General features: G+C 45.4%; 1 protein-coding gene across 1 annotated transcript in view; it reads right to left on the reverse strand.

The window, feature by feature from the left end:
- TCFL5 (transcription factor like 5) overlaps window positions 1-24,572 on the reverse strand; it is a 451,726-nt gene that overhangs the window by 212,281 nt on the left and 214,873 nt on the right. Inside the window, exon 4 of the mRNA XM_086932832.1 lies at window positions 18,682-18,928. Coding sequence (XP_086788958.1) covers window positions 18,682-18,928 — 247 coding nt within the window. The remainder of the gene's footprint in view (window positions 1-18,681; window positions 18,929-24,572) is intronic.

Genomic DNA, 24,572 nt, shown 5'->3' on the forward strand with positions numbered 1-24,572 from the left:
TCTCCAGGAGCTAAGTTTTAAGTCACATTTGTGTATAGGTTCAAATGGAGAACACATTAGTTGTGACAAGACAGCATTTAGTTGCCATAGCACTGGAGGGGATTTCACCGGTGGGTGGGTCCTGAATTGGCCTTTTAGAAATTCCTTAATAAGTCTACGAGACCACAATGAAGATTGATCCAGAAGTCGTCTGTATCTAGAAATCGCAGCAAGGTGGATCTTAATGTGCAAATGTGAGAGTACGCCTTGGCTAGGTGTAAGAGATTTGGCAATACTTGCTCCAGTGTTGATGAAAGAGGATGTAAAGAATGAACGCTGCACCACACACAGAACCATCTTGCAGAGTAGGATTTGATCATAGAAGGAGCACGAGAATTTTGTAAAATTGCTTTGCAATCATTGGGTATGTTCAAACTCTCAAATTCAATGGAGTGAGGAGCCAAGCTGATAAGTGAAGAGAGTGAATTTGCGGATGAATCACTTGCCCCTTGTTCATGTAAAGAAGATCCTCCTTTGGAGGAAAGGGACTCAGAGTGCACTCTGATAGGTGAAGAAGCTCTGTGTACCAAAGTTGCCTTGCCCACCTGGGAGCGATGAAAATTATGCAGCACAGCTCCAGTTTTATTTTTTGGAGAACTCGAGGAATGGGAAGAAACGGGGGAAGGCGTAGGCAAATTGTCCTGTCCAGGAGAGCAGAAAAGCGTCTCCCCACGATCCCAACTGAGGAGTCCTGCTTGCGTAAAAATGCACTTTTTGTTTACGTACATAGCAAACAGATCTAACGTTGGAAAGCCCCAAGAACGGAAGACCATCTGCATCATCTGGTCGTTGAGCTCCCATTCGTGGCACTGTTTGGACAACCTGCTGAGAGAGTCTACCCACTGATTGTAGACTCCTGGCACGTGCTCCACTCGGAGTGAAATTTGGTTGAGGAGAAGCCATTCCCAAATCTCTTAAGCTTGAAGAAAGAGAACCTGAGATCTCCTGCCACCCTGTTTCTGGAGATAAAACATAGTGGTGGTGTTGTCCGTCCATTCCAGAACTGGAGATCCCCGAATCCGAGGCAAGAATGCTTTGAGGCCCAAGAACACCGCTCTTAACTACAGAAGGTTTATGTGGCATTTCGATTCTTGTTTGGACCATTTTCCGTGCACTTGGAGCTCTTGGAGGTGAGCTCCCCAGCCATTCATGGACGCATCCGACGTCATCACAAACTGAGGAGTTGAGTGAATGAAGGACAGGCCCTGAATATGTTTTCCTCGATCTGCTACCAAGACATTGCACTTTTCATAGCCTTCGAGATTTGAATCGTATCGTTGAATGACCCCTTGGATTGAACCCACTGAGTGTCCAGTTGCTCCTGCAGTGGGCGCATACGAAGATGACAATTTGGAATTAGTTGAATGCATGAGGACATCATCCCCAGCATAGATTTGCACTTTCTGACAGAAACTGACTTTTTTTTTTTTTTAAATATTTTTGAAAACCTTTATTCGTGCATCCAGAAAAGTACAAATAGTGGCCTACAACCTTTAGGCCGGCCACAAATACTGTTGAGCACAGGTGCATGCAATACGAAGACGCGACAGCATATCGATATCAATTAACAAATAGTCAGCAGTTACACTGTATAGCACATGCCTTCGCGCCTCAGGAGTGATGAAGGTTAATTTTAAATTTCTCATAGCTACTAGTAAGGTCCAACTATTTTGTGTTAATAAAAATAGAATACAAATGAAAAAAGAAAAAGAACAGGGTCCGCGTAGACGTGAGATAGTAATATCAAGAGAGGCATACACAGCCCAGCATTGCCGAGGACAAGACCCACCCCAGGCGGCATGACGGCCAAAAAATGCGCAACAAGGATATTGGACCCGTGGTCCCATCAGTACCTACCGCCACCCGCCCGCCAGCAACGTCGACACGGACCCAAGACAGAAGAAGAAAAAATAAATTAAAAAGAAAAAACAAGGCACCATAGGAACATAAAGAAATGAAACCCATCCCTCAACCCCCACCCTATACGCATGCGAAGGCTACGGCCTACCCCCCCCCAGCAGCGCATCTGTCGCCCCATAAACCCGAAATATAGAATAGAAAGTAGAAAGAGAGAAAGAAGATAAAAGGACACCTTAGATATAGGGAGCAAGAAAGGAGAACCCAGTCTAAAACTCCCACAAAAACCTAACCCCGGAAGAGGGCCATTATGTTCGTGTCACGGACTCCACTACCCGCACCAGTTTCACAACGTAGCAACTATATCAAGCACATACAAAAGTCCTCGTCCCCAGTGAGGAAGAGATTCTCAGTCAGAGCCCCCGTGTGTGTCCAGATAGTGTATCAATCCGAGTCCCCCCCAACCGAACAAAAACAGTGCAGGACCATCACCAGCAACTATTGTCCCCGGACCCCCAGCCCGCGAATACGTCCACCCCGTTAGGAAGGACAGAATCAGGTACATCTTCCCCGTCGGTCGACCAGGTATGAAGTCAGAAATCACCCATAAGCAACAGTTATCCCCGGACCCTAGCCCGCAAAAGCATCCACCCCAGTAAGCAGGACCAAAAAGAACTGACACATAATCACAGCCTGTAATGGATAAGGACCGTTAAAATTAGCACATACAGAGGCACAGGATAGCGTCCCAGGCGGGTCTTCAAATTGAGAAGGACAGCGCAGAAGCGGGCAGTTCGGGGGGACACAATCAAGAGGAGAGTGCACCAACATGACGCAGGCAATCCGGCACACCATGCAAGTGCAGTTCCAATGGATGTAGCAAGAAAAACAGTCCGAGTCAAGTCCCACCAGCCAGAGTACAAAAAGTATTGATCAAATTCCCTTTAGCCCTGGCCAGATCTTGACTGTCTCTTTAGAGATGGCCGACGGGGGAGGTCCGGTTCAAACAATGCAGGAAGACAAAATGGCCACCACTGGTGAAGAAGAAGGAGGCAGAGACAAAATGGGCGCCTCCAATCACTTTCGGTGCGGCAGACGCACAGGATAAGCACCCCAAAACACAAAAATCGATATCCACACCACCGCCTGAAAAAAGATCTCCACAAGGCTGCAGATTCAAAGGGGACCGATACAAGCGAAGGCAAAGTCTGATACACTAACCTCACAGTTGACAAAGTTGCAATGTACGACTGGAGGGGAAACATTGTAGCGCCACTGAAGATGTTGACCTGCCGTTTAAAGTTAAATCGGGAGACGGGGATAGGCAACAACTCCCCGCACGCATTCTGCGCCCCGGTGCCCCCGGATGAGATCGACAGGGGCAAGCCAGCACAGTCCTGATAGTTGGTCGATCTCCCGGGACTCGAGAGAAGGACATCGTCGAGTCGCTCGCTCATCCTTTTGAAGGAGGCATGCCAGTCACGGCGGAGCTCGGTCAGTGCGGCAAGAACGGTCCCGTATGTCGGCTCCGAGTTTAGGCTCTCCATTTCCGTAGCAGGGGACGGTGTAAGTAGCGTAGCCTTCAGGTCAGCGGTGGGCCGGGCGGCATAGTCGTGGCACAGGACAGCCCCAGCCTGCTCGGGAAAAGCAGCCGCCATCGCTCCCTCCCCGGGATGTACGCACAAAGAAGGGGCTGAGCACGGTAGGAAGGCATCGCAAAGCGGGTCGCCGTCGCAAACACCGCTCACGGTTCCGGAGCGCCGCACAGGAGATGTCATTGCCGATCCGCCGCTAGAAGAGGCAATCACAGGGGTGGCCAGAAGGAAGGAGGCAGTCGTCGGTTCAGCGACTATCGGCGGAGAGGAGGGAAACGGGGCGCAGATCCAAGGCTGCGGCGGTCATCTAGGCTTGCAATGATATCTCCGGCAATACAGTTCGCAGGGATCTCGGAGGCACACGGGCGGGCTCAGCGCGGACACAGCTTCACACCGCTGCGGTCAAAATGCAGGATAAAAGGCAGGATAGCAGCGCTGGATGTGCAGGCTCGCGGAGCCGAGACACGGCACGTCCGTTCAGGTCGCCATCTTGGCTCCTCCTGAAACTGACCTTTTTGATGATAGTCGGCGTGTCATTCCCTGGAGACTCAAGACCCTTTCGAGAGCTGGAAAAGCTTTGCCGAGATTTGTATTAATGTAAGCTCCTAGGAAAGTTAGAGAATTGGAAGGAATAAGAAAATACTTTTCTATTTTGAGGTGGAGACCCAGAGACTGGAAGAGATTCCGGCAAGTTTGAGTAGAGTTCCTGGCTGCCTGAAACGAAGGAGCTTTTATCCAATCGTCCCGGTAGGGGAATACCTGGTGACCTAAGCGTCTCAGAGAGGCAGCTATCAGTGCCATGCATTTGGTGAAGACTCTGGGGGCCGACTTCAAACCGAAGGGAAGAACTCTGAACTGATAATGGCACCCCGCCACTTCGAACCTGAGATATCTTCGATGCTTGGGGTGAATGGGGATGTGAAAATAAACATCGAGAAGATCGAGAAATGACAGCTAATCCCCATTTTCCATAAGAAGAAGGATGTCCTGCAAAGACATCTTGAAAGATTTGCTTTTGATGAATTTGTTCAGGAACCGGAGGTCCAAGACCTGCCTTCATTTTCCAGTCTTCTATATGAATAAGAAGAAGTGGGAATAAAACCCAGATAGCGCTGACGTAAGGGTACGTTTCTATCGGGCGTTTGGAAAGAAGAATTTTTATTTCCCTCTTGAGATCTGGCACATGACGTTGTAGTACCTTCGGAGGAGGGGTGGTTGGAGGATACTGAACAAAATCTAGGGTATGACCTTGAAGGAAGACATCCAAAACCCATCTGTCCGACGAAATAGACGTCCAATTTTTTAATAATTTTCAGCAGGTTTGTTCGAATTGTTGTAGGGCTGTATTGGCGGGGGCCTGGAGAAACTCCTTGCCTCTTGTTGGAATCCTGTTGTCTTTCAGCAGATTGCTGCCTTTGACGACCAGTAGGCAGCGAATAGGGCGTTGCAGGGTCGGACCTGTAAGGTTGGTTGTATGCCTGATAGGTTATTTGAGGGTAATGTTGGAACCGCTGTTGAAACTGCGGTCTGGATGCGTACTGCCCCGAAAGGACTGGAAATGACGTTGTTGTAGCGTTGCAAGGGATTTAGCTGTGTCTGTGTCCTTTTTTATAGACTGAAGGGATTCATCTATATGATTTCCAAATAGGCATTCACCGTCAAAAGGCATTTCTAGCACCTTAGCCTGAACCTCAGGACGAAAACAAGTTGCCCTCAGCCACCCCTGAAAGCAACTTAAAGAATTTAAAGAGAGCAAAAAGCAGTGTCGCTTGGCTGAGCAACAGTATCGGATGAAAAAATGTTTAAAGTCCGAATTACATTTGAAAGCAGCAAGAAGAGCGCACAAAAACACAGTCTGGGAGTTGAAACAGAGAATCATCGAAGACAAATGGAAATGTATTTATGCGTTGCTTGCCCCAAGCAAGAGCAGAGGATTCTGGAATTACGTCAATATTCTCAATGGTAGAAGAAATACACACAAGGCAATACCTGCCAAGGAATGGGCAGTCTATGCTACCAAGTTATACGTTGACCAGGAAAAATCTAGACGAAAACAAGTGGCAGCTGAAAACTATTGTCTAGAGGGAAAGGAGAATAAGATCCTCGCTCTTAGTGAAAAAGAAACCCTGCTCACATTTAAAGGCATAAAGAAGGATGGGGCCCCAGGACTGAACGGGTTACCGGGAAGTGTTTTTAATGAAGATCGTGCCTTTTGGGTACCACATATGCACTGTCTATTCAACCATTGCTTCAATACCTCAGGAGTACCAGACTCGTGGAAGGGCTCCATTCTGCAACCAATCTATAAGAAAGGCAACATTTTACAGCCTGAGAATTATAGACTAATTGCTCTACTTGACGTGGATGGGAAGGCATACGCAAAAGTCCTACTGAAAGCGCTAGAGGAATGGATAATAGACAACCAAATAATACCATACTACCAGACTGGATTCCGGGCAAACTCATCAACAATGGATAATGCCATAGCATTATCATACCTGGTAACTAAGGCCACAGAGGTGATTAACCCACCCCTGTATGCCTGTTTTGTTGACTACAGTGCTGCCTTTGATGGCATCGACCGCAATATACTGTGGGAAAAGCTTGCAAAGTGGGGGATACCAGGGAAACTTCTGGCAGCCATCATGTCCCTCCATACTGGCACATGGGTCCGCACGAAGCTCACACAGTCACACGCAACTGCCAAGACCTATACGAACAAAGGGTTAAAACAGGGCTGTGTGATTGTGCCAACACTGTTTAATCTATATACCGCGGACCTGGGAGCGGCACTCTCTAAAACTAATGTTTTTCCACCTAAATTGGGCCACCTTAGAATACCCATCATGCAATATGCGGACGATCTCGTCATCTTGGACCATACCAGAGTAGGCATGAAAACGGCAATGAAGACTCTTCATTTATATAACTCAGAAACCAAGCTCCAAACTAATGCAAATAAAACCAAGGTATTGGTCTTTGGACATAAACCAAAAAAATCTCTGTTAGGTCGGAACATCGGACCACTTAGAATTGTAACTGCAAATAAATATACCTACTTGGGTGTACAATTTTCAGGTATCGGCAGAACAACATCTCAGGCCAAATCATTGGGGACAAAATCTGCTAAGGTCACACATGCCCTATGTAAAATCCATCAGAACCTTGTGAGTCATTCAACCGTGGGCATCCGAAGAGTAATACAAGCCAAGCTATTTTCAACAATCAGCTATGGCCCAATGGCTTTCCCGGGCCTATTGTCCGATAAACTGGAGCATCTACATATTATGGCTTTTAGGAAAATCTTCAGGCTACCATTTTCGACAAGACGCACACTGATCAGACTTGAGTTTAAATTAACATCAATGGACATAGAATGTAAAAAAGACATAGTGAAGCTATACCACTGTGTGAACCCTAAGGGAAGCACTTCAAACACTCTTCATGGATCAAACCAGTCGATGGGCCAGGTACCTTGCTTCAGCTAATAAAACCCTACGCCTGACAACTGATCAAATATTAAATCTGCCAACAGTTAGCCTAAAAAACCTGTTAAAAAAACAGGGAAAGACCATCTCAAGGCTCCAGGACATAGATACGATCAGAGTTATTCGTGGCGCTGAGGGCTTCGTAAAATCACATGAAGCCACTCAATGTCAACCATACCTGAATGCCGGCCTGGGGAGATACGCTCTTCAAAATGTCTTGAAGAACAGGCTGCTAACCCTACCAATAACGGACTATAGGGCTCATTGGTCAACAATACCAACTAGAAATAGAGGATGTCGACTGTGTCAATACCACATAGAATCAGCAGAGCATATCATCTGTTGTTGCCCCGCGTTGGTAATCCCGAGGCGCAAATACTTAAGGGCAATATTTAATCTTAATAAAGTAAGAACATGCAAGGAGGCCTTAACGCACATTTATACCCCAACAGTGCCAATGGAATTGGCGCGTGCCGGGAAGTTCTTTGCCACTGCTGGACAGATCTTATGTCAAACACAAAGTCCAGAAAAATAACAGCTTAACTACAATCCGTACGTCGATGAGCATCTATAGTATCAATAGTGATGCCTCACTAATTCCTATGGTCATGAACATTGCCACCTTCATTGAACTAACAAATAAACAAAGTATTTCATAGCCACCGGTGATTCGGTACCAAGCTTGATAAGCTAAGATGATCTGACATTAGGGCACCGAATGTACAACCCGATGGATATGTACATGTTTTAACTTTCTCTTTTTCTTTTAAATCTCTTTGCACTTTAAATGTTTTTCTTAAAACGTTTACCTTTTATCAATTTACAGTTTTTTTATCATGATCGTAATATGCTTCGCTTTTGTAAATGATTTTAGGTAATCATACAATAAAGTATTCATTCGCAAAAAGTTAAAAAAATAAGACGAAAAAAAAAAACAGCGCGGAGCATCTTGTGACGTTACAGAATAACATATAACACAAGGAAACATATATCATCATGACTGAAGATAATAGAGCATAGTTTTACACACACACAAATGTGCGTGTGTGTGTATATATATATATTCATTCGCCACCCCTGACGCCTCAGCACCGCTGTGCCTGACATTTCCCGGAATGAAGTAGAAGAGATATTCATTGCAATCTCTATCATCTCAGTGGAATCTCTTTCTCCTTCTGATAAAATATCACTTGCTTCCTTTTTCTCATCTTCAGGAAGATGTTCTAAGAACGAAGAGATGTCCGACCACATCTGTCGGTCGTACCTACCTAGAATGGCCATAGCGTTGGAGGCTCTTATGGAAGTGGCTGCCAGGGAGGCAAAAATTTTCCCTATGCTGTCCAGCCGACGTCCTTCTTTATCCGGAGGTGCAGAACATAGAGATGCCGGGTTTTTAGCTCTTCTTTGAGCAGCCTGCATGATTACTGAATCCGGTCTAGGATGACCGATGAGGCATGTGGGTGAATTATCCGGGGCTTTGTACTTCTTATCTAGCTTCAGAATTACCACTGGGATAGAAGCTGGTGTCCTCATCAGTTTTAGACCCTCCTGCCATAAGTAATCCACTAGGGGGATTGCCCTAATGGATCGTTGAGTGCCTGGCTTAAAGTCATATAAGAAACACTCAGTTTGTTTAACTGACATGGGTAGATCAAAGCGCCTCGAGGTACGTTCTAAAAGGTCATGGAAGATCCCGATGTCAGCAGAGGGAGAGTCTACAGCAAGAAGGATAGGAGATGACGGTGTGGGAACTACGTAATCATCCCATTTGTCCTGAATGTCAACATCAGTATGTATCGTTTCCTTCCTCTATCTGTTGTTGGTCCACATTTTGTGAATCATCAGGAATAACAATAGGAGGAGGCACAAGCTTTTACCTCGTGGGTCTAGGAGTTATTTGTCCTGCGTGTTCCACCGGAGCCTGCTGAGGCGGTCTAGGATGTTGCAGAGAATTTGCCTCAGGAAAGCGTCTGTAGTAGTCATTTAGCATGTGACGTAAGTCTGTTACAAAGACACAGGAGAGTTAATAGATGGTTCCCTAAAATGGCGAGGATACTCTTCCTCATAGGGATAACGCTCTTAAAAAGATTCTGGTTGCTGAACAGTAGCCAAGTCAGTGAAAGAATACTCTCCTGCAAGATATGAGGATGGATTAAGGTCCTCTAAGTCCTCATCATCATCAAAGTCCTGACATTTAACTTTACCCTGGGAAGGTCTATTTGCAGGGCCAAGCCTGCTATCATCCTCAGAATCTTGAAAGTCAAGCAAACATGCAGGTGGCACCTGAGACATATTTGAAAAATCCTGAACCTTAGAAAGTCCTAAATGGATTTGTTCTCCCGTCTACGGTGTCAACGCTGACACCACCACCGTCGGCGAAAGGGGGCAATGTCATCGACGGAGTGGTCATAGATGGAGAAATTCTCGTCATAGTTAACTGCGGGCCCGTCGACGCAGTGACCGTCAACGTTGTCGCCGTCGCTGTAGAAGCCATCGACGGCGAAGGAATCACCTTAGGTCGACGGACGAGAAGAAAACAAGTTACTTACCTGTAACTGTAGTTCTCTAGTATTGGAAGCTTTCATATATTCACATACCTGAATCATTTCCCCGTCATCGAGCGGGAGTCTCCGGTACATAAAAAAGCAATGCTTAGTAGTATAGCCAACTGAAAAGAGGCTTAGGCCCATTTCTCTTTTGCAAGCCATAACCTTTGTTATGTAAAAAAGGACCAAACTTTTCCCTTAGCCAATCAGAGCTCCTCACCCTCTAGAACCCTCCTGAGAGAACCTTCTGCCCCACAGATTTTCGGGCACTTGTGCTATAACACCCTTTGTGCCTAATCCGAGGTGAGCCTCTCAGGTGAGGAGGGTGGGCGTATGTGAATCTATGAAAGCTTCCAATATTGGAGAACTACAGTTACAGGTAAGTAACTTGTTTTCTTACTCAAGTATTAGAGTTTTCATTCATTCACATACCTGAATCAGAATAGCGAGCAGTAAAACATAGTACATTTTGTTTTGTCAGCTACTTCTCACAAATAGGCACCACATGATATTCCCCCAGAGCAGTAGCTGTATATAAATATGCATAGCGGTACAAAAGGGGGTGGTGATGGACGGAGCATCTGAACCAATCAAACACTCACACCCAGTCAAAAGATCTGGGTTTAATCCATCACCGTTCTTTAGCCCACTCTGCCACCCCAGTTCACACATGGCCATATGCAAATCAGTCTGACACTGTGCCTAATGGGAACGGTCCAGCCCGAACTGCCAAGCCATGCCTTCCCTGGACCGGGAACAAGCTTCCTAGGATGGTTTCTGGCATTTCAGCCGTCTTCAGCCAGGCTTGCTTGAATCCAGTGGCAAAGTGAGCAAGGGACTCACGTCTGAGCATACCCTGCCGACTGATTTACATATGGCCATGTCTGAACTGGGGTGGCAGAGTGGGCTAAAGAACTATGATGGATTAAACCCAGATCTGTTGACTGGGTGTGAGTGTTTGATTGGTTCAGATGCTCCGTCCATCACCACCCCCTTTTGTACCGCTATAAATATGCATAGACAAATTATTCATAAATTATATACCAGACAGTACACAGTAATACAATGTGCTTCACTTACCAACCAAGGAAGGAGGAATGACGAAGAAGGCTCACTGTTACTGGAAAAGGTTCCTCAGTACAGCTTGTCCCACTGCTACATCGCCTCTTTCATGAGCGTTTAGGCAGTAATGTCTGGTAAAGGTATTCGTACTCCTCCAGGTAGCTGCCCTGCAGATGTCCTGAATGGAGACGCCTGAAAACAGCAGTAGAGGTTGACACCACTCTTGTTGAATGTGTACGAGCACGTGCACCCAACGGCTTTCCTTGCCGCCTGATGACAGAATTGAATGGCGTTTGAAATCAATAGTGCAATTCCCCGTTTTGACAACGGGAACCCTTTCCTAGGGGCACTAAAAGCCACAAACAATTGTGTTGATTTTCTGAAAGCTCTTGTTCTTTGCAAATAAAATTTCAGACAACGCTGAACATCCAGAGTGTGGAGAGTCCTCTCAGTAGCTGTAGATGGTTGAGGAAAAAATCTTTAGAGGATCAATGGTTCATTCAAGTGGAAATCCGTTGGTACTTTCGGAATAAACTTCGGATTTGTCCTGAGCACCAACCTGTCCTCTCTGAATTGCAGAAAGGGTTCTTGCATTGTAAGTGCCTGTATCTCTCCCACTCTCCTGGCTGATGTTAGAGCTATCAACAGAGCCACCTTCCAGGATAGGAATTTTAGATCAATTTTGTGAATTGGCTCAAATGGTGGTTTGGTCAATTAAGATAAAACAATGTTCAGCTGCCATAGTGGAGGTGGAGGCCTGATAGGTGGGTAAGCTCTAAACAACCCCTTCATGAATTGTTTTACAATCCTTTCCGACCACAGAGACGGACCCAATGAGTTTCTCCTTTATCTAGAGACCGCAGCTAGATGCACTGTAATTGAGGCATGGGCCAAACTTTGTCAGCTGTAGTAAATATGAGATGATGCACTGATGTGCCTCTGCCCACATAGGATGTAAGTCGTTCTCCTGACACCACAAGGAGAATCTTTTCCATTTCATCTTATATGTTTTATTAGTGCTTTCAGCCCTTGCTTTTGCCAGGATCTCTCTGCATTCTGCCGATATGTTTAAGTGATGAAATTCTCTGTATTCAGGAGTCAGGCCGCTAATTGCAGTGATGTCGGGTCTGGGTGCCGCACCTGTCCTTGAATCATAGTCAACAGTGCTGGTATTGGCTGTAGACGTATCGGTTCTGTTTCTGATAAAAGGAGGAGTTACGTGAACCAGTGCTGCCTGGGCCACCATGGGGCTATCAGTATCATCCTGCACGGCTCCTTCTTCATCTTTGTGAGCACTCGCGGTAGAAGGGGAATCGGCGGAAAAGCGTAGACAAAGACGCCTGACCATGCCATCGAAAGCGCATTCCCCCCACAATCCCCGTTGATGATGCCAGCTTGCAAGGTATTGACATTTTTTGTTCTGGGCTGTGGCAAACAAATCGACTGTCGGCATTCCCCATTTGCCAAAGATTTCCAGTAGTATGTCCTGATAGAGTTCCTACTCGTGACAGGTTGTCTTCTGCCTGCTGAGAGTGTCCGCTGTCTTGTTTTGTTACCCTGGAAGATGTACGGCTTTTAGAGTTACTTTGTGACTTATAGCCCATTTCCATATTTTCTGAGCTTCTCTCGACAGGGAGAGTGATCTTGTGCCCCCCTGTTTGTTTATATAGTGCATCGCGGTCGTGTTGCCTGTCCGCACTAACACCGATATTCCTTCTACTCTTGGCAGGAAGGCTAACAATGCCAAACCTATTGTCCTCAATTCCAATAGGTTTATGTGAAGGTGTTGTTCCTGTTGTTTCCATCGGCCGCTGACATGTAAGTCCTGGAGGACTGCTTCCCATCCTTCCAGAGAGGCATCCGTGGTAACAACTAATGGAGCTGGTTCGGTAAGGAAGAAAAGACCCACCGAGATGTTGCTTCTGTGAGTCCACCACGTTACCGCCTGCAACATTGGTTGTGTGACGTTGATTTTGTCCTTGAAGGATCCCTTTGCTTGGCACCACTGTAGATCTAAGCCTCTTGTAATGGACGCATTCTCAATCGACAAAGGGGAATGAGTGGTATGCATGAAGACATTGTCCCCAGAAGCGATTTGTACTTTCGGACTGAAAGACACTTTCTTCTCCTGAACTCCTTGGCCAGAGATACGAGTCCCAATTGTCTTTCTACAGATGGGAATGCCTTGTTCTGTGACGTGTCTAGGATTGCACCTTAAAACATGATCTTTGTGGATGGTTGAAGAGACGATTTTTCCACATTTAAAGTCAGACCCAGATTTGCAAATAACTCCATGCATGCCGAAGTTGAAGCTTGAGCCGCTTTCTCCGATGGTGCCTTTATCAACCAATCGTCTAGGTATGGGAATATTTGGTGTTTTTGTCTTCGGAGATAAGCTGCCACCGGCGCCAGACATTTTGTAAAAATTCTCGGGGCAGACTTGAGGCCGAACGGTAGCACTCTGAACTGGTAATGGTCCCTGCCCACTCTAAATCGAAGATACTTTCTGTGGGAAGGATGGATGGGAATATGAAAATATGCATCCTGTAAATCTAGGGAGGTCATTTGATCTCCCGGGTTTAAGAGTAGCAGAATATCTTGAAAGGTCACCAATCTGAATTACTGTTTTTTGAGGTAGGCATTTAGGGCCAGATGTAGGTATCCCTTTACCGATCGGAATCGGCCGAAAATACCGATTTTCGGCCGTTTCCGATCGGTAAAGGGCTAGGGAGATGTAGGTGCACATATTCGGTAATTTTACCGAATCGTTATTACCGAATCGGTAATAAGTACCGATTCGGTAATATTTACCGATTCGGTAAAATTACCGAAAATGCTATGTGGGTAGCCAAATTTCCATTGGCACATGGCTTACAGAATCGGTATTTTACCATGGAATACAAATCCATGGTAAAATACGGATTCCTGTGTACATGCACATCTGTGCATGTACACATGTGCCATGTGACAGACAGACGTGCCCTTAGGGCATGTCTGTGTGCCACATTGCACACATGACCGTTTTGGGAGTGCTAGAGGGTGTCAAAGTGACACCCCCTGCACCCTTGTGAATTCATTAATTACCGATTCGGTAAATACCGATTCGGTAATGCCTAATCATTCCTATGGGCTTCAAAGCCCATAGGAATGAATGGGCATTACCGATTCGGTATTTACCGAATCGGTAATTAATGAATTGTTAAGGATTCGATAACGAATCCAGATGTTGGGACCTACATCCCATTTACCGATTTTGAAATACCGAATCGGTAAAATTCGGTATTTCAAAATCGGTAAATGGGATTTACCTACATCGGGCCCTTAGAGACCTTAGATCCAAGATCGGACGCCACTTGAGAGCATCCTTCCGGATCAAGAAGAAACGGGAATAAAATCCTTTTCCTCTTTGGGAGTTCGGTACCGGTTCTATTGCTCCCTTTCGGAGCATTGCCCGAATCTCCCGACGCATCTGAGAGAGATGTTTGACTTCTTGATACGCAGGTGGTGTGGGAGGAGGGAAGTGTAGGAATTCTAGAGTATGTCTGAATCTTATTATGTGGAGGACCCATTTGTACGATGTTATCCTCTGCCACTGATGTAAATAGTGAGTTACTCTTCCACCCAGGGGAACATTTGGAGGGGTAATCCGGACACTGAAGGTTGTCATTGTCTTTTATTACAGTCTTTACCTGGACGACCTCCTCGTCCTCTGGGAGCGGATTAGAGTAGCTTCCAGACTGTCTGTCCATACTGCTGTTGGTATTGCTGTGATGAGGTAGTAGTATAGGAGGTGTATCTCCCTTGTTGGTATCCACCTCCATAAGATAGTTGTCCTCTTCCTCGAGCGCCTCGAAAGGACACCTTCCGATACTGCAACGTACCCAAGGCCTTCGCCATATCCTTCTTAATACTTTGAAGGGTTTCATCTACCAGACATTCGAACAAATCCTCCCCATCAAATGGCAGTTTCAGAATCTTATTTTGGACCTCCGGTCTAAAGGCAGTGGCCCTGAGCCAACCCTGGTGCCTTAAAACTGCAGCTCCTCCTAGGGAGCGAAAGGCTGTGGTAGCGATGTCCATCGTGCAGTCGATGACTTCAGCTGAAGTCCTCTCACCTTCTTGCAGAACCTTCTTCGTCTCCCGTTTACTGTCTTCCGGAAGGAGGTCAACATATGGTGCTATATCGCACAACATGTGCCTGTCATATCTGCCCAAAATGGCAAGGGCATTAGCTGCTCTGACTAGGAGAGCTGACATTGAGGAGAATCTTTTACCTGCGTTGTCCAAACGCCGTCCCTCCCTGTCCGGAGGCGCAGAAATAGGCGCTGACGGGTTCTTTGATTTTTGTTGTGCTGCCTGCAAAATGATAACAGTCCGGTTTAGGATGGCCCAGCAAACACGCTGGTGCGTCCGAGGACGCCTTATACTTTTTGTCCAACCTAGCGAGCACAGGTGTAACCGTTGTTGGGGTTGTCATCACCTGCAAGCCTTCTTTCCATACATGGTCGATGATTGGTATGGATCTGACGGACTTAGGATCAGGCTCTTTAAAGTTATAAAGAAAGCATTCTGCCTGAGTTGTCTTCATAGGTAGCTGAAATCTTTTAGCAGCCCTCTCCATCAAGTTGTCGAATCCACCAATATCCACTGGTGGAGAATCTGCTGGCTGTTGTGTGGGTGTTGCCGGAGATGAGATTAGATAGTCATCCCATTCTTTGTGGGGCTCCGTTAGCTCCCCTGCTTCATGATCGTCCCCATCCGTGGTAACCGGATCCTGGTGATGTTGGACCTGAGGTGTTTGTGGAGTAGTGTCCAGTAGCGATTCTCTGATGCGGACTTGAGTAGCCGGAATAGAACGGGGACGTGAAGGATGAACTTCCTGAGGGACTACTGACGTAGGGAACCTATTCTTATAATCTGCCAACATGAACTGTAAGTCCATCATCATGGAGGATGGCATAGCGACCATCTCTTCCCGAGGTCCTTGTTGGTAATGATGCTGTGAGAGGCTGTGATATTCTTCATAACAGTCTTCATCCTCATCCTCTTGACATTTCACATGGAGTTGTGATGGGCTACTGGCAAAGGGCCCCTCATTCTCCTCTTCCGACTCTTCCTCTTCCAAAAGGTGTGATGGAACTAGAGGAGTAATCTTGCTCGGGGAAGTCACTTCTGGTGTAATCTTCTTCCTTTGTTTTTCTGGAGTTTCTCTCGTCGACGAGCCCGTCGACGAGATCGCTGTCGACACTACCGTCGGCGATGTTGTTGTCGTCGTCGACACTGCACCAGAACCATTCCGGGCCCCGTCATCATCACCGTCAACGACGATCCCGTCGTCGACATCACTGCCGTCATCGATGTTACCGGCGTCGACGCTCCCGTCGACGCTGACGCTGTCGACACTATAACAATCAATGCCAGCTTCTGTAACTCTGTGGTCGTCGCCGTAGACGATGATTTCTTCGTCGACACTCTTGTCAACGATCCGGTCGACGATGCAGATTTTTTGCTTTTCTCCTCAGGAATACTAGAGGATGGTTTCCTGAAGGATTGTTGGACCAAAGGTGGGGTCTTTGAAGGCTCAGAAGAGGCTCTCCCGGAAACGTTCCCTTTAGAAGTGTGTCCTTTACTCTCCTTTTCTTTTGGCTGAGGAGATTTTGAAGGACTACGCCCTGAAGATCCATGAGTGGTCTTTTTTAGGGCCTTCTCAGGACGTTCCTCTGAGGAGTGAGCCTGAGGAGATCTTGATCTTTTTTGAGATCTCCTAGATGTAGAGGAGGACTCCTGGTCTCTATCACTAGAGACCACCTCCTTTCTGGCCTTGATCTTCTGAAGCCATATCAAAAGGCGTCCCTCATGATCTCTAAGGGTCTTGCTAGAGAAAGTGCGACATACCTTGCAGTCTTTGGCTTGGTGGTCCGGATAAAGACAATAAATTAAGTCTTCATGTGGGTCATCAGTTTAGAGTCTCTTCTTAGAGCAGGTGGCACAGGCTCTAAAAAGACCCTTCTTCTCTGTCCCATTCTACAGAATGTAGATGAGAACAGGTCACAATAATCTCAAATCCAAGAGACAAAAGATAGAAATAAAGTTCCTATAAAGCTGGATATCCAGAGTTTGAGCAGAGCTCAAAGGCGACTCCCTAGCACAACGTGCCGGTAGAAAATCTGAGGGGCAAAAGGTTCTCTCAGGAGGATTCTAGAGGGTGAGAAGCTCTGATTGGCTAAGGGAAAAGTTTGGTCCTTTTTTATATAACAAAGGTTATGGGCTGCAAAAGAGAAATGGGCCTAAGCCTCTTTTCTGTTGGCTATACTACTAAAAATTGCTTTTTTATACACCGGAGACTCCAATCTCGACCACGGGGAAATGATTCAGGTTTGTGAATCTATGAAAGCTCCAATACTGGAGTAAGAAAGATCTCTCACAGTTGTTATAGAAGCAGAAACTGGGGCAGAAGATGATTTTAAAGTTCCTTTTACCTGCTTTCTGTGGTGTTTCGCCTCAGATTTTTCCTGCTCCTGTGATTTAGATCTCTTGGAGTCCCCTTGGTGAGAAGAGGAGCTACCTTCTTTTCTTTTCCTGGAGGAAGAATGGAGTTTTTCCTCAGTGTCAGAGCCAGATTCTTAAACTGCCTTTTTCTTCTGGGGCCAAAGGAGCAGTCTCCTTCCCTATCCTTGAGGGTTTTGGCCGAGAAGGTTCAGCAGTATTTGCAGTCCCTGGGCTTATGGTCAGGGTAGAGGCAATAGAGACATTGCTGTCGATGAATGGCATCGCCATTTTTCGTCTTTATACACTGGAGAGCCTACCCATACTAACGAAGACACAACTACCGCTCTTTATAGCTCTGAGACTGGCTTGTACTTTAGTTTAGCGGAAATAAAATCTAGTATTAATACAATCATTAGATCTAAAGCCCCTGGGCCGGACCCCATTCCTATTGACTTACTTCTCAGTAACATTGAGAATTGGTCTTTGTTTATTCTGACCCTGGCTAACTGAATAGCTGCCAGATCAGAAATAACGTCCTCATGGAAAGGGCTGAGGTAATCCCAGTGTTCAAGAAGGGTGATCGTTTACTGCCCTCGAACAATAGACCCATCAGCCTGATCGACAGTGCCCAAAAGGTCTTTCCCCGGGCACTTCTCGTGAAAATCCAAACTTGGAAAGAAGATAACAACATTCTGACTCCCTTTCAAGCTGGGTCAGACAGAAAGTCAGCACTGTCGATCAGGTTTTTCTGTAACAGCAGCAAGGACGTGCAAGTGGCACCAATGAGAGCTCCCATAGCACCCGATGGAGCATTAACAAAACTCCAAATGAGCTATAGGCCGAACTATAAGTTATAATTTAATCTATTAAATGAAACAATGACGAAGATGGGTAAGTGACATTAACTTATCCAATTGTTAGAGCAATTCACCTATGATCGCTAATGACTACGGCGGTACTGATGAAAGTCCACTGATCTTCAGAGAAACCCATGGACTGAAACATGTCGACCATTGAAACAATCACTATCTAGGTGTGGTGGACCACTCACACATCCACCAGAGCACCACACACTGTTTTTAATATTACCCCTTCCTGACGAATTAGACAAAGTGTACAGGAAAGGGGGTATTTTTAATATTTCACTTTTTTTTTTTCAAAAACAAACAAAATCACGACCGTCACAGAACCAGATGGTCTTCTTCCAGGTTTGAGGAAGGATGACTGCCTGGAGAACGGGAAACTCGGAGGGAAAGGACCGAATGATAAAACTAACCACCTAACTTCTTCTAGTGGAGAACTAAGATATACCACTGCTTTACATTTCAATAGACAACATATCTATATAAGGTGGTCCAGACTCTATACAGGCAGATCGTTTATCACATCACAAGATGCAGCGATGCAGAAATCTCTCCCTTTTTTCAAATTTAAAAGTCTTAATTAACATCCACTTACCCTAGAGATAATACCCCTGCTAGTTCTCATTGACAAAATATGTAACTGATAAAGTTGTAAAGAGCACCAATGCTGACAGGTGTAGCTGCACTACATTGGAATGTTAAATAAATAAATGAGTAAATAAATTAACATATTTTGTCTTACCTTCGATCTCTTTCCATTCGATTATGCCGTTCTCTCCGCTGAGAGCTTCCTCCAGATTGATTGTTTTGTGTTTGCTCGCTGGGATTCGACTGTGTGGATGACCAAGTGGCACCTTGAGTGACTCCAGAATTTTGACCATCACCTACATTTTGAATATCACTGAGGGCTCTTCGCTCGGTACTTGTATCCAACTGGCGTATGCGGCTACGACTTCTTTTGTTTACTGCTTGTTTGCATAAAGCTTCTTCTTTGCAAAAGAAAGAAACATTTACCCTTTTGACTTTTAGTACTATTTTTGTTCAAATAAAAAACAAACATTTCTATTACTTTTTTCCATCATCATAGTTCCCTACCATAAAGTTAATCGCTTGAAAAAAAGGTTTCCTTTGTGAAGCCATATGTTGTTGAATTTACCAACACACCAAGGAATGGAGTTTGAGATTATTGCTTTGATAAGACCTTTGGTTGCTTAAATTGCTGTTGATTCCACTTGGCATTATCAGGTTTAAAAATATCCCCAATCATAGGGGCCGTTTAAGTATCTTATTTTTCCTATGCCAAATATTGTTCTGCCAAAACTGATTAAACAAATATGACTCTTTAAAGGACACTCAAGCAAATGAACTCTTGCAGGAATATCACCCATAAGTGAACTCTTAATAAAAAATGGTTTGTAGCACTCTGACAAGCAAAGGAAGGGTATGACAAGGGATAAGCAGTGAAATACTAGTTTAAATGAGAAACTCACTGAGGTACCATCAGACTGCAGCTCTATTTGTTACTAACTTGTTTAAAATAATAAATAGAATAGAAATAAAATAATTTGAGCTAGTTATGCAGTAGATTGATAAGGATAATAAGGCAACACACCTCTAAGACAGGCAGTAAGCAGTTCCACAGCCTCAAAACACCCCACTCTAGGGGGTATGTCTTCAGGCACACTCCTTACAAAACAAAAGTTCAAAACCTAACCCAAATATGCATCCCTAATTACTCACTTTGAAGGGGGACGAGTCGTTTATGAATTTAATGAAGGACTCTGTGATGGAGATGATCAAGTTACCTCAACGAGGCTTTGTTACTTCTCGTTCATTCTCTTTTTCTGTTTAAGAAATTAAGTAAAACGAGAGCTTTGCTAACCAATACTGTGCGTGAATGTTTGTACCATAGGTAACATGCCCTACAACCCTTTGTAACCAAGCGCCTAGTTTGTTCGCTTCTTAAAAAAAGGTATCAATTGGTGCTTTTTTGCCACAGGCTGTGGGCTTGGAGGGAGGATGCTAACTGTGGTAAAATGGTACGACAGAAGATGAATAGTCACAAGAACTTTACTTTGTCTTGTGCTTACTTTCTGGGTGTATCCCAATCTTGACATGTAGTTAGATTCCACAACATTCAGAATAAAGAAAGGTTGAAAAGACAGCTTAGATGTTGACCTACGTGTTGAGCAGACCTTTCTGATCAAACCAAACATAGAGTATCTCTGAAAGGAACATATCTGAAGAATTCCAACACCGCCAAGGAATCCCTGGTGGAATGAACTTGGACATCAAACTGAGACTGGGTCCGTGAAGAATGTTGTAATGACTGTCACTCTGGGTGGGATATGTTGCAGGTCACATTTGTCTTTAACGGCCACAACTGAAGGTCACAGGTAACCGCTTCAAAAATTCGGATGTTGTACAAAAAGCCATCCTAGTGCTGAGGCGACTGCAGATGGACCTTCAACTACAAGGACTGCAAGCATGATGGGCCAACAGGATGCATTTGGTGAAGAAGCCTCAGAACCATCCACGTTGGAATGTATGTAGGAGTGACCATGAAAACTAGGGATCATAATCTTTGTCTCCTAGACTTGCTGTAGAGGAGGAAATGTTTTGAATACCACTGTGGGGAAACATTGTTTACAACGCGGTGTTTACACCGCACAACCTTTACCACACAGCAATTACAACGCAAGTGATTTCTACGACTTGCGCTGGATGGCGTTCTTGGTTAAGAAATAGTGTGATTTTCTATTCCAACACCTTCCCTACTGTAACGTGGGCTGGAGTTCGAATAGAAAATCATATTCATCCTCAATCCAGCGCCCTCCAACGCAAGTCGTTGTAACGACTTGCGTTGTAAAAACCGCGATGTAAAGTACCGCGATCAAAATTATCGCGTTGTACTGTCATACATCCCCACTGTGACTAGGATGGCTCCTATGAAGGGAATCCTCCACACATGCTGCAGGTGGGATTTCATTTTTTTGATGGAAACCCCCAGGGATGACAGAAGGGTAATCACTGGAAGTACTAGGCATTCCAAGACCGAGTGCAGCAACCCGGTCAGCAGCTAGTCATCAAGGTATATGAATCCTCAACCTGTGATGGGTCGGGACCATCAACATCGTATTCATTTGAGGGGCACATCCGAGGCCAATGGGTAGAACAGCAAACTGGAAATGATCCATCCACATCATGAACCACCAAAAGCAACTTTGGGACTACTAAATGGGCACAAGAAAGAAAACAAGTTACTTACCTGCAACTTTGGTTCTCCAGTATTGGAAACTTTCATAGATTTCCATGCTTGTATCATTCCCCGTCGTTGGAATGGGCGTCCCCGGTATACATAAAAAAGCAATGGAAAACCATCACTAAACAGAAACTAGACCTAGGCCCATTCTTGTTCTGTATCCTATCCACCTCTTTTTGTAAAAGAGACCCAAAAAAATGAAGAACCAATCAGATTGGCCTCACCCTTTGGAACCCTCCCGAGAGAAACTCAGAACCTCAGATTTTCCGTAGCCGTTGTGAAACCAAACCACTGAATATGGAAGAGGCTGAGCTTTCCCAGGGGAGGTGGGTGGGTTGCATGGGAATCTATGAAAGTTTCCAATACTGGAGAACCAAAGTTACAGGTAAGTAACTTGTTTTCTTACTCCAGTATTGGAACTTTCATAGATTCCCATGCTTGTATCAGAGTAGCTAGCAGTTATCAGCACATTTTTGGAACCATAACTAATATAAAATCAAGAACAAATCAATAGAATCTTCACCATTAAGACATTATTAAAAGTCAACAACATTCTTAGAAAAATGTAAAAGAACACAGCACATGAGGTTAAAAAATGAGCAAGAGCCAATAAAACAGTAACATGGAAGGAGGGATGAAAGGGAAAGCTCACCACTACTGGAAAAGGTTCCTCAGGACTGCTTGGCGGACCGCTGCGTGACTCTGCGTCGCCGAATCCAGGCAGTAATGTTTTGTAAACCTATGTGTACTGCACGGCAAATGTCTTGGAGAGGAACACTAGCAAAGAGGGCTGTAGAGGAGGAAATCGCCCTCGTGGAATGAGCACGGACTCGCATTAGTGACCCAAAGTGCAATCCCCTGTTTGGATAGGGGAAAATCCTTACGAGGGTCGCTGAAAGATATGAATAGTTGAGGCGACTTTTTGAAGTCCTTAGTCCTTTAGAGATAGAATTGTAAACACCTTTGAACATCCAGAGAGTGAAGAGCTTTCTCTGCAGGGGTAGCCGGTTGAGGGGAAAACAGTCTTGAGAATTACCGGCTCATTCAAATGAAAGTCCGACGGAACTTTAGGTATGAATTTTGGGTTAGTCTGTAAGATTACCATTCCTTTTTTGAACTGGAAAAAAGGTTCCTGAATTGTGAGAGCCTGCAGTTCACCCACACGTCTCGCTGACGTCAAAGGGAGAAGAAGCGCTACATTCCAAGAGAGGAGTTTCAGCTCTGCCTTCTGAATGGGTTCAAAAGGAGGCTTCATAAGCTGGGCGAGAACTAAGTTCAGATGCCACAGGGGAGGAGGAGGCTTGACCGGAGGGAAGACTCTGAAAAGTCCCTTGAGAAATTGTTTAATGATCCTTGCTGACCAGAGTGAGGGCCCTGCAGACGTGCATCTGAAGCGAGAAATCGCCGCATGGTGAACCTTGATAGAAGAGTGAGCCAGTCCCGCTTTTGCTAAGGATAGAATGTATGGAAGAACTTCATGTGGCTTCGAATTAAAAGGATGGAGTCCGTTCTGTTGACACCAGATACAGAAACGCTTCCATTTCAATTTGTAAGTCTTATTCGTACTTGGGGCTCTAGCCTGAGAAAAGTACTTCTGCACATTCTGCAGAGAGATTCAGCCCACAAAATTCTCGCTGCTATGGAGCCATGCAGAGAGCTGAAGAGACTGAGGATCCGGATGTAAGACTTGGCCCTTGGACATCGTCAGCAGCAAAGGAATCAGTTGCAAATGAAGAGGAAGGTCCAGGGAGAGAAGGTGAAGTTCTGTGAACTAAACTGTCTGGGCCACGCTGGAGATATCAGAATCCTCCTGCATGATTCTGCTTTGAGCTTCCTGAGAATTTTGCGGATCAGAGGAATGGGGGGAAAAGTGTAAACAAATGCGCCTGACCAGGCCATTGAAAAGCGCATTCCCCAGCGATCCCGGCTGGTGAACCCTGCTTGCATAGAACCGGCATTTCTTGTTCTCCGGATGAGGTAATTGAAATTTTTATGGTCAATTGTGTCCCCTAACGTGTACCCCAACGGCTCCATGTACGAGTTTCAAGTACATGTAATTTCCCTCCACGACCGAATCTGAAGACGCAAATACATTTGCGTCCAACGTTAACATGTCCTCTATCAGATCCACCATGAATGGATTGATAATTCAGTTCCTAAGTATGCCGTGCCACCGTCTTTATATGGTACGCTTTCACGTTTTTTCCTGGCTCTGCCGAGCTAGGCCCTGATTTTCTGTCTTCAAGCCATGTCTGTCTCTACCTCTGAAAGCTGCAGCATGAAAATGCATCCCTGACCTCTGCCTTACTTCCTGCCAAGCGAGCGGTGCCCGGCTCGGCCTGGTCTGCCTGCCAAAAACAGTATTTTACCTTCAAGTTATCAGCGTAGCCGGCTCAGCTCCTCGAAAACACATTCCTGTCTAGTGATTTAGGTAAACATATCCCCGGCTGCAGAGCAAAGAGCAAGTCTTCCTGTCTCCGTGCAAGTAATTTACAGTTCCCGTTACCAGAGTAGGCCCGTGGCCCCGCACGTAGACACGCAGACACCTATGCACGCACTAACACTCAGTATAGAATAGTCTCTGCCCAAGTGACCTTTTCCTCTAGATTAAATATCCTCCAAATATTAGATATCAGATATGTTATAGGGACAGGTCGATCTGACATGCCAGACTTCTGTCTCTTCTACTAGTGTTAAAAGTCAGACCCTTAGCTTCCTCCAGATGCACGTCAATCACACGTCATATTTGCTGCGTGCGCATCCAGGCCACAGGTTTCAGCTGACTCTGCAAGATTTCTCTAAGCATCCACCCACTTGTGACACTTTTTTTGTGACGTTTCTAGTACACGCCTCTGTACACACCCCTATTCACGCCTTTTTGCTACGCACATGTGTTCTTATCATATACATTTCACTTGTCACGCCTACTGTATTCAATACTATTGTGTCATTTTACTATATATGTCATGTACTGTGAATAAATCGTTGACATCTTTCCTGCCATCATTGCATACCCGAACCCTTGTATTGATGGAATAGATTTCCATGGCTCAAGTCATTATTTATGATTAAAGCCCTTATGACTCAGACACCACGGACTCTGCCTCTCATTTGATTGAGCTATTTTCTTTAATTTTCCGAAATTATCTGGCAAACTCGTATACGGTAAAATATTTACAACACGGAGTGGCAAAGAGATCTATTGACGGTGTGCCAATCTGCAAAACACGTTTCGTAGAATGACATTGTCCCGTTCCCACTCGTGGCTGACAGATTTGAGTCTGCTGAGCTTGTCCACTGCCTTGTTGAGGACACCTGGAAGATGTTCCGCTCGGAGTGATACCTCCTGGCGGATTGCCCATTCCCAGATT

Source organism: Lissotriton vulgaris, chromosome 7 (genome assembly GCF_964263255.1).
Source record: "Lissotriton vulgaris chromosome 7, aLisVul1.2, whole genome shotgun sequence".
Lineage (NCBI taxonomy): Eukaryota > Metazoa > Chordata > Amphibia > Caudata > Salamandridae > Lissotriton > Lissotriton vulgaris.